This window comes from Triticum urartu, chromosome 4A, assembly GCF_056163025.1.
Source record: "Triticum urartu cultivar PI428250 chromosome 4A, HENAU_Tu73, whole genome shotgun sequence".
Lineage (NCBI taxonomy): Eukaryota > Viridiplantae > Streptophyta > Magnoliopsida > Poales > Poaceae > Triticum > Triticum urartu.
In genome coordinates, this window is record NC_141876.1 from 491,071,493 (window position 1) to 491,088,210 (window position 16,718).

At 54.7% G+C, this 16,718-nt stretch overlaps 1 protein-coding gene across 1 annotated transcript; it reads left to right on the top strand.

Annotated features, from left to right (window-relative positions):
- The first annotated feature begins 3,604 nt into the window (after nt 1–3,604).
- On the top strand, nt 3,605–4,547 carry LOC125553997 (protein RADIALIS-like 3). The gene is made up of 2 exons (XM_048717629.2): nt 3,605–4,096; nt 4,203–4,547. The coding sequence occupies exons 1-2, from the start codon at nt 3,858–3,860 to the stop codon at nt 4,222–4,224; spliced, it is 261 nt and encodes an 86-aa protein (XP_048573586.1). The 5' UTR covers nt 3,605–3,857; the 3' UTR covers nt 4,225–4,547.
- Nucleotides 4,548–16,718: the final 12,171 nt, after the last annotated feature.

Consider the following 16,718-nt stretch of genomic DNA (forward strand, 5'->3'; position numbering starts at 1 on the left):
ATTGTAAGCTACTAGGTTCATAGAATTTCCCATCTCCGGTGTATAGCATGAGCACTGGAAGTATTTGGAGGACTACAACAAAACTATGATGATTGAACTCGGAGCCTGGGCTCATCTACACCTGGTGAACATTAAAATTAAAATAAATAATAAAAAATATGAAACTTTTTGCATGAAAGATGCTATAGGGCGTAGGTGCGTGCAAAAATTCGTGGACAAACGACATTCGAGGAGCTCGCGCCAAACATGAGAAAATCAGCTATGAACAGTGTGGTTTTTAAACTTTCTTACATGCCTGAAATTTGTCCTTTTTACCACAAGCTCCTCAATTGTCCAAACTCCACCAAATTTGGCCCAGGCATCACACATTTGACTCACCACAAAAAAGACTTGAATTTTTTTGAGTTTTTTTAATAATTTTAAACCATTTTACTATTCACGCCCGAGAGCATCTAGACCTGTGTGTAAAAGCCCCGTCATCTACACCCGGTGATTTCTGCAAATGTAGAGATACATGCAGTTAGGTGACAACACACATGTACACGAGGGATGCTGTTAGGCGACAGCACAGCATGCAAGTAGAGACATATGCGTCGGTACATTATTTGAGATACTCTCTCCATTTTTGTATACAAGGTCACAAACACATATTACAAGTACCAAGGCAAAAGTAAATGTATGCTTAAGTCAATATTGCGAGCTAGGTTGTCTTCTTGTTTGTCGTGTTAATTAATGCATATTTTTCTGTCCCACCTACAACAAGTCAATGCTCTCACTCTTTTTGGTTGATTAATGAGGCGCATGCAAGGGATAATTAATGTTCTCCTTTGCTAGTACTACCTCTCTCTCAGTTTACAGGGCGTGCGCGTGCCCCTAGGTTGTCAATTTGATCAACTTAATACAAGTCATATATTACAAAAAATATACCAATATAAACTTCAGATGTTCTATTTTCAAACCATATAATTTTTGTGTTATATAGTTTATATTAAGGTGATAAAATTGGCAACCTAGATATACGCATAGGACTTGTAAACTGAAACGGAGGTAGTACGAGACGAACACCATTAATTTTGTCTCGATTAGTGTTTGTGGCCTTGTATAGTTGCAAATTGTAATTTTGATTGTGACCTTGTATATAAAAATGAAGGGAGTAACTTTCTTATAAAAGATTCTCTCATAGAGAGATTGGGACGACAAAAGTAATTATTACAATGCCAACATTTACAATGGGTTGAAATATATATTCAGTCGCCGAAAACAGTTGTAGATGCTGATGCAACGCACAAAATCTAGTTGCCGGGGCATCTAATCTTTGGGCGTGTGCCCACAGAATTTGGAGAAGAAATCTAGCATTATAGAGGACGGTGAATTCAGTGCATGGCATGTATATTCTCACCTTTCTCGGTCTAGGAGCTTCCAAGACATACTTGCCACCTTTCTCCCGTTGGTGGTACGTAGAATTGTTTCTTCAGATAACTTGGACCAATTGTTGTACACTCTCGTGGAGCTTCTTTCTCTGATTCTTCTGACCTCTAGCTACCTGGAGAATACGTCACTATTCACTGATCAAGTGTGTGATTCGTGAATTAGCTATAACTAGGTTTCAACCGGCGCGGTAGTTGCGTTCGGTTGGGAAGTTCCTTTTACTGGAATCATATATGATACTCAAAATTAACACAGCACTAGCCAAATTTAAAAACTTGGTATATAGGTAGCTGAATCTGCCCGACTTAGACAGTAGAGCACTAATCAACTGAAAGCACATCACTGATCACTATCTCACAACAATAACGATAGTCCCTTCCAAGTCAGGCGTGCGCACCGTACTCCTGGCCTCTCACGCAATGACGCAACTACCCAGGAAACTATGGTTTCTCGGCCTCCCGTCGGGGCCGTCATCAATTCGCCTCGTCTTCGATGGCTTTAGAGTCATGAAGGCGCGGTGAATCTTGGACCATGACGGTGGAAGGGGCCTGCTTTGTTTTTAGATGTTTTTGTATGGTCGATTAAGGTTTGTATCTTGCTTAGAAAGACGAGGCGACGACAGCTCCCCGAAGTGGGAATAACGTCCTTCTGTTCTAGCCCCCGTTTTAATAGTGTGTCTAGTATTGTCGGAGGGCATGTGGATGTGTCTCTGACGGATCTCATGGTAATCGGTCGGCGTTGGTCTTAGGCGGGTTCTCATGGATCCAGTCTTCGTTCGTGTGTCTTCAGATTAGATCCTTTCAGTCTACGCTTCTCTTCATCGACGAGGGTTGATGTTTTGGTACCCTGGTCGTGTGGGGCCTTAGCACGACGACTTCCTCACTGTCTACCACAACAAATGTTGTCTAGCTTCGGTGAGGGAGTGGCGATGGCGGCCGCGCACCTTCGCCTTGCTCTAGTGCTTGTAGTCGTAGCTAGGGGTCTATAAATTTAGATATAATTTTTATTATTTCTGGTGTTTCTTGTGCTGTCACGACGAATGATGGATAGATCGGATTAAAAAAAAGCAACAAGGACTAGTCGTCGAGGCACCACTCGTGGTGGCAGCATATGCATGCGTAGTTACAGGCCGGGAGGCTACCCTATAGCTAGCCAACTATGCATGATGTCCAAAGCCCAGTGACACCATCATTACAAACAGAGACACGATTCCTGGATTCCAAATAATATATGCTACCTGGTGCGTGATTATCTCATATATGAAGTGCAATAATAATCCACTTGCGACGTTGTTAATGTTCCATAGTGTTGAAGGGAATCGATGGCACTTGCGCTAGATATTACAGATTAACAATGGGCGCATCATTCCTTGTCATTTGCATGCTTTGCTTTCTGTCCATGGCCTCCGAACGAGTAATCTCGGGGCCTAAAGCTGGGTGTAGGCCGTGCCGTAGTATGCTTGTTAAATGTTGGGCATAAAGTCGGCTGGCCAACTTGGCCCATTTCCCATCTTCTTTTCTGTGATGGAACCTCCTCTGTGTGTGCCGGTCATGGGCCATGCCAAATTTATGGGATCGTACATGATTGGCTCATCTTCTTTTCAATATCAGGCAAGCAATCCAGGATGCAGATCTAGCTAGCTCCTTGGAATTTTTTGCTTTTTATGGTCCTGACCTAAGAAAAGATAAAAGTTGTTTTGTAGAGGAGAAAATTCTAGACTATCCAGTTCCATCCATGCATCTACTAGCGCCGTGGTGCCGACTGCCGACCACGATCTCGGGCTATTGCCTGTGCAAACACTAATTCACAGTCGATCATGTACACAGTGTCAGAATGCTCTTAGCTCGCTATCCCAGGATGAGAAATTGGCATCGATCCCGCTGATCTGGAAACCAATTAACCCTCCAGACCATTAACAAATCGAGCCAAGCAAGAGGCGGTTAAAATAAGGAGCTAATTGGCGCCCAAAGCAGCGATGCTTTCCTACGTACGTTGGCCCGGTCGAATAAAACGCATCCCCCAATCGCTGGCCGGCGCGCGCGCGCGCACGCTCTCTGTCTATGGCTAGGCATTCCTCGTAGCCGCCCGGCGATGCGCGCGGCGACGTCGGAGTTGCCTTTGCCTGTCTGCCTAGTGCAACTTGCATCGGAACGCTTTAGCGAACGCTAGCTCGCTAGCCTCGATAGTTTAATGGAGCGGCACTGCTCTGCTGCGCCATTTGCGGCAGTTTTTATTAGATCCATGTTGCCGCGAAGCCAACGGCTTTCGTCCCCGGCCCTATAAATATGGATCCATTGAGTACTCCTCCGGCAGTAGCAACCCACAGGTCGATCCATCCATTGGTCGCCACAAGAAGCCAAACTAGTCAGGGCGAGCTAGGATTAGGAAGTGTAGCGAGAGAGCTTTGAGGTAGAGATAAGGTCGTGGACATGGCGTGGAGCGATGCCGAGAACGAGAGGTTCGAGCGCGCGCTGGCCACGTACGGCCGCGACACGGCCGGCCTCTGGGAGCGCGTGGCGGCGGCGGTCGGCGGCGGCAAGACGGCCGACGACGTCAGGCGCCACTACGACCTGCTGACGCAGGACATCGGCGACATCGAGTCCGGGCGCTACGGTTACCCCAACGGCGGCGCCAACGGCAACACCAACCGCAACAACGGCAGGAACAGGTACGCATACACGTGTACGATCATGAGTGATTTTCGATATTTATATATGCACTTCCGATCAGTAGACTAAGTACTCACTTGATTAACTTTGCCCCGCCGCATGCAGGGCCAACCGGCCCCAGACATGATGGGATCATGCGGTTCACACAGTCGAACCAAGGACACGTACGTACCAAGTACAGTACGAGCAAAGCTAGCTAGCAGCTTATTATGCATGCAAGCTGCCGTGTATATGTACTTCGTATCTACTAGTATTTTATGCTTGTGTCTTGGGGAGTATATGTAGTAGTATAGCTCTGTCGCGAGACGAGAGCACGTACGTGTGCGTGTGACAGCAGTGTGCATATATGGGTGTAAACTGTAAAGCTTGCACTACTGTTTTTGTGACGGCATGTTTGCTAATGCTACCGATGAATGAATGATTGAATACGTATCGCTGTTACGCATGCCTGATTCTGAGTGGGGATGAAGAACTGCACACATCTATCATGTTCGTCATAAATTATTTGCCGTCCGGCCCATTCCGCATACAATAGTTGTTCGTATATGCTCTCATATTGGTATCCTTTTCCATTGCCCGTTTGGTTTGTTTAACCAAGACAACACTTGCATCTTACCCTATCTCCCCCTTGACTCACAAAGCTAATCTACCATATATCTCTCCCCCCTGCATCAGGACAACAAAAGGAGAGGATGACCGTCAGATTAGACGGCTTGGGGTTGTTGAGTATCGTGATTATTAGGAAAATTAAGATAGCGTAGGATATTATTTTATATTGTTTTATACTCTAAGATGATCATGTACTTATATATATATATATGTGTGTGTGTGTGTGTGTGTCTATGAGGCTCAAGCAATACAACAACTATTCCATCAATTCCTCTCTCTCCTTTCTAACTTGGTATCAGCCTTATCTCGATCCTAAATCCTAGCCGCCGCCGCTTCCGCCCCCGGGGCGGTCGGCCTCCATGACCGCCGCCGGGGGGCCACGCCGCCCGTACCTAGGGTTCTTTCGCCGGTCGTGTTGACCAGCTGCCCTAGAGAGTCTTTTTTCTGAGCCCTTGCTCCGAGTTTTTCTATCTTCCGTCGTCCACCCTTGATTGGCGTTTTCTTTTTGGTTTTCCGATCTAAACTTGATCGGTTTGCATCGCCTGCCGCCGCCGTCGACCCCCGTCGTGCTCCTCTACTCCAACACCGGCGTGACCGGCCGGCCTCTTCACCGGCTCGTCGGCCTCGTGCGACAGGCGGCCCCTAACGGTCGTCGTCCGCGCGCCGGCCTGCTCGTCGATCTACGTCGGCCGTCACCGCCCTGTCCCTGAGTTCAGCGCGCCCCTCCATCGATCGAGCAACGGGCTGCCACCGCGTCGCCCCGTCGGGCCGCACCACCCCCGCCCCATGGTTCTCCCCGTGGCTGCACCGATCCCCGCCGCCGTTGCGTCGCTCCTTCGGACCGTAGCGCCATGGCACGTGGTCCCCGCCGTCGCCCTGAGGCCGTTCCCGTGCTTGCACCAACCCGCGTGTTCCCGCTGCGTCGCCCCTTCGGGCCGTAGTGCCGCGGCTTGTGGCCAATTGCCGCCCCGAGGCCGTCTGCTCCCGGCCGTCCCCGAGGCTGCACGGACCCTCGGGCTGCCGCTGCATCGCCCCATCGGGCCTTAGCGAACATGACACACGATCCCTGCAACCGCCCTGAGGTCTTCCCCGCTGTCGCCCGACCCGCGCACTGCTACTGCGTCGCCTCTTCGGGCCATAGCGTCGTGGTGCACGGTCCACTCCACCGTCCCCGCACGTCGACTTCTACGTGGTATGCATTGTGCCGCCTCCCTAGGCGCGGGAATGCCAGCGTCCGCGCTGGTCCTCATCACGCTGTAGGGTTCTTCCTCACCTACTTCGAGCACCGCGTCGCGCTTCTGACGTAGCTGCCGCCACCGTCTCCCCAGGCCGCCTTCGCCGCCGCTTTTCTTCCCGGTCCACGACGACTACCTCAACACCGGCCACCCCGACTTGACATCGACCACGGCGTGCTTCGCACGGCTACCTCAACAACGGCTGCACCACCCTACGCTCTCGGCTATATCGACATTGGCACAAAGGGCTACCGCCTTGCTTGATCAAACTCATCGGTTTCCACTCCAGCCACGACTTCCGCGATGCATCGACCGTGACGACTGGGGGGGGATGTCCGTCGGCTTACCTTCGAATTATTATCCAGTCCCACTGTCTGCGTCGCTACTGATGAAGCTATGTACCTAGGGTAGGGTCATAGGCCTGACCTAAATTACCTCCCCAAGGACATCATCTTAAAGCGAGCAACATTCCAAGGGTACCATCATCCACTCGACCAGAGACATTCCACTCGGAAGAATCAATGTCACTCGACCGTCACGGAAGTCACTCGACGAACAGAAGATCTGAAGCCACTATGCACAGCAACGGTCGGGCGTTTACTCATAGCCTTAACTACCATTTATAACATTTTAATACGGACGTTACCTGTAACGCTCCACCTTTATGTACATTAAACCTCGCATAACGGAGGGGAGCTGGGGTCCTGGCGCACTCTATACAAGCCACCCTCCTCCTCCAGGTCTGGGGTTTGCATCTTTTGTAAACACACACACGCATATAATCCAGTCGACCGCCTCAGGGCATCGAGACGTAGGGCTATTACTTCCTTCGAGAAGGGCCTGAACTCGTAAACTCGTGTGTACAACTACTCCATAGCTAGGATCTTGCCTCCCCATACCTACCCCCCATTCTACTGTCAGCCTTAGAACCACGACAATTGGCGCCCACCGTGGGGCAGGTGTCTTAGCAGTTTGTTGGAGAAGTTGCGATTTTTCTGATTCCCGTCATCATGGTTTCCGGCGGAGGATTGGCTGAAGGCCGCGAGATCCGTCTTGGCACGCTTGTCTTCATCGCCGACAACTCCGCTTGGCTTCACGAAGCTCCACTCGACGTCGAGGCACTCCCCGTCCGCGGGGCGACGCACTTCGGCGCATGCGTCCGCGGCGTCCTTCTTCGGCAGCCGTCGACTCAGTATCAGTTGGCTCCTACGGCAACCTCGCTTTCCGTTGTTCGTCGGCGCCAGCGATCCGGTCGGTCGCGGCTTCAGCGGTGGGTGAGGCATGCTGTCGGTGCGGAACGACACCTATGGGATCACGAGAATCTCTACTACGGTTGGCGGGGCGCGGGGTCGTGAGAAGAGCAGATCAAGCTGGTAGCACACGGTTCGTTTATTCAGGTTCGGGCCGCAAGGATGCGTAAAACCCTACTCCTGCTTTGGTGGATTGTATATTTGTGTTTTTGAGCTAGCTATGGGGCGTGAGGAGCTCCAAAAAGCCGAATCCCTCTCCTGGTCGCCTCGGGCCTCCTTTTATAGGAAAAGGGGTGGCCACAGTGGCACACAGGAGGTGGAAAGGGAACGGTGATGCGAGGTCATCCCTCGCATTACATGACAAGGCGCATTTAATGTGTCTTGCTTAGGTGTCCTTGCTTTATCGGGGACGGGGGAGAGATCTGTCTCGTTCGTCGCTGCTCCTTCTTGTGTCGACACGCGCCCTGGCCAGCGATGCCTGAGATGCCACGTAGGTAGGCAGGCAGCTGAGGTGGCGCAGCGGCGGGTCTTCACGAAGATCTGCATGCCGCCATGCAGGTGCCTGTCCAGCTGGTTGGGTCGGCAGCTGCATGCGAACGGCAGTGGAGGTTTAGTCGGCGTGGGCCTGGTGGTGGCCCCGCGGGCGTCCTCGGCAAGGACCTTGCCGGGGCCCCGGCAAGGGTCTTGCCGAGGCGCCTGCTGTCATCCCCGGCAAGGCGCTTGCCGGGGGCCTTGTGGTCTTCCTCGGCTGGGATCCCGCCAAGGGTTGTCGTCTCCTTAGTGCGTATCTGATCTTGAATATCTTCACGAAGATCTGCATGCTGCCACGGGGATGTCTCCCGAATCCTTGCCCTTTGGGGGCAGTGGACTCAAGGGTGATTTGCTCCGTAGGCACGGGACGAGTCGCCGCGGCAAGGGTCTTGCCGGGGCTGCTAGAACTGTCTCCCGGCAAGGATCTTGCCGGGGGAGTCCACTTCGTCCCCTTTGCTCTTCGTGGTCTTGGTCTTGGCGTCGCAGTTCTCTCGAGCTTCGGTCTTACCCTGGCTCACCTCCCTTGCCTTGCTTGGTGTGGTGGTGCCCGTGGCTCAGACTGCCCGTGCACAGTTATAGGGGTACAAAAAGTGTACCCCTCTTTTTGTACACCGACAGGAGCCCCCGGGCCTGGGCCACACATAAGCACAACGCGTTGTTGGGCTAGGCCCAAAAACGGTGCGCGGGAAGGCGGGGCGGTTTTTACCGCGGTAAGATTCTTCGCGTGCTGTGCTTCCCACGACTCCCGCGCGTGGCGCGGCGTGGGGAGGCGCGTGTGACGTGGGCGGCATGCGTGGGGTTGGTTCCCACGGGCATGCGTCACACCACAGTTAATGTGAAAGGAGGCAACCCGTGTTTTCCCCCATAAGAAAGGAATAACCGCGGGTGCACTGCTCACTTTCTCCTCTTTCCTCGTGCCTTCTCAAATCTCAGAGCCGCCGTTTCCTCTCTTCCTTCCTTCCTAAGCTTCCACCGTTGCCCGCCGTTGTTGCTTCGCCACCCCCCTTCCTCAGCCCTCTAAACTTCTTGGTCGCCATGGCGCCCAAATTCGCCAAGGGCAAGGGGGTGGCTAAGGGCGCCGGGACTGTGGAGCCGCCGGAGAGCGCGCTGTCGGGGGACCGGACGAAGTCCGCCTTTTTCTTCCCCTCGACGGTTGATGTTCAAGAGCTCCGGGCCTCCTTCAGGCCCCTATGGGGAGCGAAGACGGGGGGAGAGAATTCGGGACACCCGGCGACGCGCATCATTCCTGCTGCTTGCGCCGATCCTGCTCCAAATCGGTATCCCTTTTTCGTCGATTATCTTTCTTGCGGGTTATGCCCCCCTTTCTTCGATTTCTTCTGCGACGTTATGCACACCTTCGGCTTTCGCCTCTTGGATTTTACTCCGAATGCGGTGGCGTGCATGGCTTTCTTCACGCATCTTTGTGAAGGCTTTGCCGGGGTGCAGCCCAACACAGCGCTCTTCCGCCATTACTTCTTCCCTCGGATCCAGCCGGGAGGTGCCGTCTCTGGTTGCGTCACCTGGATCCCAAGATCCAAGGGCGCGTACCCGGACGGTGCCGTGAAGGAGAGGTGGGAGGAATGGCGTGGCCGGTGGTGCTAGATTGAAGATGAAAACCCGTCGGAATTCTGCAAGGTCCGCCGAGTGCCGCCGGTCCGCGGCAGCGATTGGAGTGATGTCGACGTCGCCGACGGGAGGCTCACCGTCACCACCACCAGGATTCTCCGGCTCACCCGGGCTGGACTCACCCTTGAGATGATCGGGGCGGACTTCATTCATCGCCAGATCGCCCCGTTGCACAACAAGGGGAGGCCAGCCTGGCTTTTTACAAATCCGGCCGACATTATGCGACTCCGCTCCGGCCTCGATCACAACTTCACAGTGCTGGCGCATGCCCACTTCTGCCAGCGGCTTTTCCAGCTTGATGTGGGTCGCGATGGCGAGGTCGAACGGACCGGCAAGGCCGCAAGGGCTACCGCAAAGGTTGGCAAGGCCCTCAAGGGGCCGTTTTTCAAGCCGCCAACGGGGGTGGTCCCATTGTGCAACAATTCGCGTCGGTCCAAGATCATCGCCATGATGCCGGACTGTAATGCGCACGGCCCTGTCCCGAGCTGGGAGGAGCCGAAGGACGCGGATGTGCAACAATTCTTTGACACCCTGATCAAGGTGTACGTCAATGCTGACGCCGAGCGGTGGCTTATCATGGATACCACCCAGGCAGAGCTGGACTACATCGCCACTAGGGCGAGGGAAGCACAGCTTGCCATGGAGGCCGGCAGCGCCGGGGACATGGAGGACAAGGCCGCAACGGCTGCGGAGGAAGAGGAGCTCACCCGGTGGGCGGCGGCCTCCGGGGAGGTTAGCAGCGCCGACACTGGATCTCCGCTCGTCGAAGACGCGACCGATGAGTCGTCGGAGGAGGAGGACGTGGCGGCGGGCTCGACGCCAACTAGGGGAAGAGGGCGAGTCCCGCGGCGGGCTGGCTCCAGCGAGCCGGTCCGGCCCGGCAGGGCTACGCGGCCTTAATTGACCCTGGAGGGGTCTGGGCGTCACACGAGGGCCACGGCAGCCAAGAGGCTGACGAAGGCCGCTGAGAAGAAGAAGACAACAGCCCCTTCTTCATCTGGGCGCGCACAAACCCCGCCGTCTTTGCCTCCTCCGGCAGATGTCAACTCGGATGTTGACGTGGAGGTCACTTTTGATCTCGGGCCTCTCAGCCCGAAGAGGAAAAGGAAAGTGGCGGAGGAAGAGGAGATAGATGACGAGTAAGTACTCCGTCCCTTACTGCCATTTCCATTCCCCTGAATCAAGTCACTTATCTTTATCCGTTTTTGCTTTTGTAGGGATGCAGAGACGTTGGCCCAGAGGGTGAAGAGGGCAAAGGCCTCGGCGAGTAGTCAGCCCCCTGCTGGGGCTTCAAAGATGCCACTGGTGGTGTTGAGCAGCCCGGACAGCAGCCCCCGGCACAGCCCCCAGCATAAGTTCGTCACCCTCCTCTTACTCGACATGTGGTAGGCGTTCGATGCTATGGTGTTGACCTTGCCAGGTTTGCAGGAGGGGAGCGGCAGCAGGAGGAGCCGCAGAGGGCTACCCCCAACACACCACCCCCATCGACTACGCCGCCGCGAGGGGCGTCCCCGGCAAGGGCATCAAGCATGGAGCCCACACCCATGGAGGAAGAGGGGAACTTGGGCGCTGGTGACTCTGCCATGGCGCCGGATGCTGGCGGGGAGGGGACTTCTGCTTCACAGCCTGGCACTGGTGAGTCGCCTGTCCTCCGTCTCTGTTTTTCCCTTATTCTTTTTCTTGGATTCCATGCTCCCATTACTACCCAGGCCCTCCTTTAATAGGTATGGAGGACGTGGATACCGTTGTTGGGAACATTGCTGAGGAGGCCGCCAAGGATGCTGCCGAGGTCGCCAACGGTGGCCTGCCGGGGAAGCCGGCGAGGCCACCGTCGAGGAAGAGGTGGTTGATGATTAGCCTCCCTCCTCCTCAACCTCGGGCCCCGGCAGGTATCTGAAGGTGGGCGATGATCTTTTCATCCACCTGCCAGGGGCGTCAAGTTCCCGGGCGCCCGCCGAAGGGGAAGTCTTTGACGGCGAGGTGCTTGCCGCCACCGGGCTCGAGGTTGTCGGTGAGCCGGGCGTTGGCGGTGATGGTTCTCCAGAAGAGCAGCTTTTCCGCGCTATGGGGGCCAAATTCCGAAAACTCCAGGCGCTCTACCGTGTCCGTCTGGACAAGGTTAAGTCCAGGATGGCAACGGTGGACCAGGCGGAGGTGGATTTCAAGGCGCGCGTTGCTGAGACGCAGACCTGGTTCCACCAGACTCGCGAGGAGCAGAGGGCCCTTCAGGAGGAATTGGCCAAGCGCAATGTCGAGCTCACCATGAAGATGGCTGACATCAAGAAGGCCCAGGAAGAGGCGGCGAACTTGGCTGCCGCGGCCGAGGCCATCCGGAACCAGCATCAAGCCGCACTGGATTCCCAGGAAGAGGACCTCACCGTGCGCGAGGCGAAGCTTGCCGCAGCGCTCCGTGGCAAGGATGAGGAGCTCGAGGCCCTTGTCGCGCGGCGAACTCGCGAGCTGGAGCAGAGGCACAAGGAGGCGCTCGATGCCCAGGCTCTGGCCCATGCCGGCAAAGTAAGGGAGTTGGAGGTGGTGCAGGACGAGCTGAAGGAGCAGGCCCTCAAGCTGTCCAACGAGAAGAGCACGCTCAACAGTGCCTTGGTGGAGGCGCAAGGAGCGGTCATCAGCAGGGCTGGGGAGCTCTCCGAAGCGCAAAACTCCGTCAGAGATCTCAAGCTGAAGCTGGAGGATCTCGAGAAGATGTTGTCGGAGAGCAGGGCTCGGGAGGAGACCTTGACCAGGAGTCTGGAGGAGGAGAAGCAGCTGCGGGTGAACGAGGCTGCCTCCCACCAGGATTATGTGGCGGTCAGGACAGATGGATCAGCCGTCTGGAGGAGGTCGCCGGCAGGGTCACCTCGCAGTTGGCCACCATGGGGATGCCAAACGTGAGGTACGCCCCTGAGCGCAGCAGGACCGTCAACACCAAGCTGACCCTGTTCTTCGAGGGCGTCCTCGGAGCCTTGGCTTATCTTCACTCCAACCGAGCGGCCACGTTGGCCGGGGAAGCCCGACGACTTTGCCGGGGGGTCATGACCAAGGTCCTCACCAAGATGGCGTACTGGAATCCCGACCTCGACTTCGGTGCTGCGATGGATAGCTTGCCGGAGGGTATTGACCTCACGGTGCTCAAAGAGCGCATCAAGCCCGTCGTCAGCGGCATCGACGAAATCAAGAGGGTGGAAGGCCAGCGCTGGGATTAGGCATCCCGTTCTTCACCGCCGCTGCAGGTTCACGACCAAGACAAATTTCATCTTTAGTTAGAACCGCAGCAATGATGTGATGTAATATAACTTTGCAGTACTTTTAATTTCATGCACATTATTTCCCCGTTCAATTCCTCTTTGTATGCGCGCCCTACGCCGATTGGGTAGGCTCACCGGCGCGGAAGCCCCTAGCGGCGTTTTGGGGACGGATCCCCATGGGCCTGCTGGGTACGCGTGCTGCCAGATGAGCCACCTTTCCGTTCTGAACGCGGCCGCTCGAACTGTCAAGCTTGACTCGAGTCAGAATCGAGAGCGTTGTTGATCGCGGAAGGCTACTCTGCCATTCCCGATGCAGCCGCTTGAGCTATTGAGCGGACTCAAAATAGGGCAAGGGCGTTGCCGATTGTGGGAGAGCTCCCTGGCGTGCAGGTTTCTCATACAAAGGCGTGACATCTCTGGGGGGGGGAATAACCTCATATAAAAAGGATAGAACAAATAAAGGTTCAGTGCAACTTAGCTTCTGTTTGTAGTCGCTCGAGCGCTCATCTTCCGGCCTCCTTCCCTCTCCAAGAGCCACGAAGACGAAGGAGTGCTGGGCTGACTGCTAGAGCCGATTCTCACAACTGCGCTCCCCTACCTGGCACGCCAGAGATGTCGGTGCGGAACGACACCTATGGGATCACAAGAATCCCTACTACGGTTGGCGGGGCGCGGGGTCATGAGAAGAGCGGATCAAGCAGGTAGCACACGGTTCGTTTATCCAGATTCAGGCCGCAAGGATGCGTAAAACCCTACTCCTGCTTTGGTGGATTGTATATTTGTGTTTTTGAGCTAGCTATGGGGCGTGAGGAGCTCCAAAAAGCCGAATCCCTCTCCTGGTCGCCTCGGGCCTCCTTTTATAGGAAAAGGGGTGGCCACAGTGGCACACAGGAGGTGAAAAGGGAACAGTGATGCAAGGTTATCCCTCGCATTACATGACAAGGTGCATTTAATGTGTCTTGCTTAGGTGTCCTTGCTTTATCGGGGACGGGGGAGAGATCTATCTCGTTCGTCGCCGCTCCTGCTTGTGTCGACACGCGCCCTGGCCAGCGATGCCTGAGATGCCACGTAGGTAGGCAGGCAGCTGAGGTGGCGCAGCGGCGGGTCTTCACGAAGATCTGCATGCTGCCACGCAGGTGCCTGTCCAGCTGGTTGGGTCGGCAGCTGCATGCGAACTGCGGTGGAGGTTTAGTCGGCATGGTCCTGATGGTGGCCCCGCGGGCGTCCTCGGCAAGGGCTTTGCCGGGGCCCCGACAAGGGTCTTGCCGAGGCGCCTGCTGTCATCCCCGGCAAGGCGCTTGCCGGGGGCCTTGTGGTCTTCCTCGACTGGGATCCCGCCAAGGGTTGTCGTCTCCTTAGTGCGTATCTGATCTTGAATGTCTTCACGAAGATCTGCATGCTGCCACGGCGATGTCTCCCGAATCCTTGCCCTTTGGGGGCAGTGGACTCAAGGGTGATTCGCTCCATAGGCGCGGGACGAGTCGCCGCGGCAAGGGTCTTGCCGGTGCTGCTAGAACTGTCTCCCGGTAAGGATCTTGCCGGGGGAGTCCACTTCGTCCCCTTTGCTCTTCGTGGTCTTGGTCTTGGCATCGCAGTTCTCTCGAGCTTCGGTCTTACCCTGGCTCACCTCCCTTGCCTTGCTTGGTGTGGTGGTGCCCGTGGCTCAGACTGCCCGTGCACAGTTATAGGGGTACAAAAAGTGTACCCCTCTTTTTGTACACCGACACATGCGGTGGCCCGCCAATCGACCACCCCACAAATCGCGGCGATCGAGCCCGATGAAACTCTCTACGGCCTGTTCGATCTGTCGACTGGCTCCATCGAGACCGTGTCCGAGTGCGACAGCAGCGACCCCGCGGAGGAAGTCTTGATGGTCAATGGACCACGCAGTCCTCCTGGCTTCAACCGTGAAGATGGGGGCGATGGCGTCGGCGGCCCATCACATGTCCACGAGGAGTACCGCCCTGAACCTCTCGCTTCGCAGCGGAGGGAAGAGCTTCGCCGCCGTAACATGGATGCACTTCACACTCCTATCGTTGGAGAAACCCCCGAGGCCCAGGCCTTGGAGGAGGCACGCCTGGCCAACTTGGCTGAGCGCACTCGACTGGAGAACCTCCAGCGCGCACTCGACGAGCATGCTCGGCAGCGAATTCCTGAATCCAGTCGACGACAACTTTTTCCGCCTCCGACTCAGGTATACCGAACTCCGATCCAGAATCTCACAGCTGCAGCTCGAATAGCAGAGTCAATTCAACCTTCCCAGTCAGAAGCTGGCCGAGGTTTGATGCAGATCCGGGCTTTGCTCCGGGCAGTGGGAGAGCAGAATACAGCAATATCTCAGTCGCGGAATAGGATTCATAGCAGATCTGTGGTGACGGATACTGTCCAATTTGCTCACAGCCCAAGATCGCCTCCGTGGCGTGAGGCGCGTGGGCACCAGCAAGATCAGTACAGGAACCGTGAGTAGTATGATCATCGACTCGACCACGATGACCGTCGTCGAATGCCCACGCCTCCTCCGAGGAGTGGGTCATACGTGCCTCGGCGGCAAGATGACAGGCGACCCCACAACGGCGAACGAAGAATTCTAGTCAACCCCAGAGAGCCAGGCTTTGATGCAAGATCTATCCTCGTTCAAGGTCTGGTTGATAGGAATAGAGCTCACAGAGAAGGCCACGATAGAGATCATCCGACTGGAAGCAGGGTGCACGTTTCAGGACCCGAGTGTTTCAACAGAGCCATCAGAGCTGCAGTGATTCCTCCCAACTTCAGGTTGGCGACTGGAGTCAGCAAGTTCACCAGCGAGTCCAAGCCAGACACTTGGCTTGAGGACTACCGAGTGGCTGTGCAGATTGGTGGCGGCAATGATGATGTGGCTGTGAAGCACCTCACCTTGATGTTGGAGGGCTCAGCCAGAGCATGGTTGAATCAGTTGGGTCTTGGCAGTATATATAGTTGGGAGGAACTTGCTCGAGTGTTTGTTAGGACCTTTGAAGGCACTTGCAAAAGGCCAGCAGGGTTGACAAAATTGCAGTGTTGTGTCCAGAAACCGAATGAAACCTTGAGGGATTATATCCAGAGATGGATCATGTTGCACCATACAGTGGAGAATGTGTCAGATCACCAAGCAATTTGTGCCTTCAAGGAAGGCGTTAAGTATCGGGAGTTGAATCTGAAATTCGGTCGGATAGGAGATATGACTCTGACTCGGATGATGGAGATTGGCACCAAATATGCCAATGGTGAAGAGGAAGACCGACTCCGGAGTGGCAAGCACAAAACAGTTGCCCAAGAAACCGGAGGAGGGAATTCCAGTCGGAAACAGAAGCGAAAGGCTGAACCAGCTGCTCCTGGTGAAGCTTTAGCTGTTGCCCAAAGAAAGTTCAAAGGAAAGCCCAAGGGGCCCTGGACTCCCAAAAAAGTTAAGGATAAAGATGGGAATGATGTGTTGGATTTACCATGCCATATCCATACCAAAAAAGATGAAGAGGGGAACATCATTTACCCTAAACACACCACTCGACAGTGCCGTTTCCTTATCCAGCAGTTCCGAGAGAAACAACCCAAGGAGAAGGAAAAGGAGTCGGACGGAGGTGAGGATAGGGAAGAAGATGATGATGGTTTTCCCAACGTCAATTCCACACTGATGATTTTTGCTGATGTTGAAAGCAAAGGTCGGTTGAAAGTTATTAACAGGGAAGTAAACATGGTTGCTCCTGCAACACCCAGTTATCTGAAGTGGTCCCAGACTGACATCACATTCGACCAGTCAGACCATCCAGCTCATATAGCCACCCCTGGGAGGCAAGCACTGGTGGTCGACCCAGTAGTTGAAGGCACTCGACTGACTAAAGTGCTGATGGATGGTGAGTCAGTGGCCTGAATATCCTTTATGCTAAAACCTTGAAGGGAATGAGCATTCCGATGTCCAAGCTTAGTGAAAGCAATATGAGTTTCCATGGCATTATTCCTGGCAAGAAAGCTCAGTCACTCAGCCAGATCGCCCTCGATGTGGTTTTCGGTAATTCCAAGAACTACTGCAAGGAAAAGTTGACATTTGAGGTAGTGGATTTCAAGAGTGCTTACCATGCTATTCTGGGTAGGCCCGCTTATGCACGTTTTATG

Coding starts and splice junctions, on each gene's coding strand:
- LOC125553997 (XM_048717629.2), top strand. CDS start 3,858: ATGGCGTGGAGCGATGCCGAGAACGAGAGGTTCGAGCGCGCGCTGGCC. Junction 4,097..4,202: donor CGCAACAACGGCAGGAACAG/GTACGCATACAC, acceptor CGCCGCATGCAG/GGCCAACCGGCCCCAGACAT.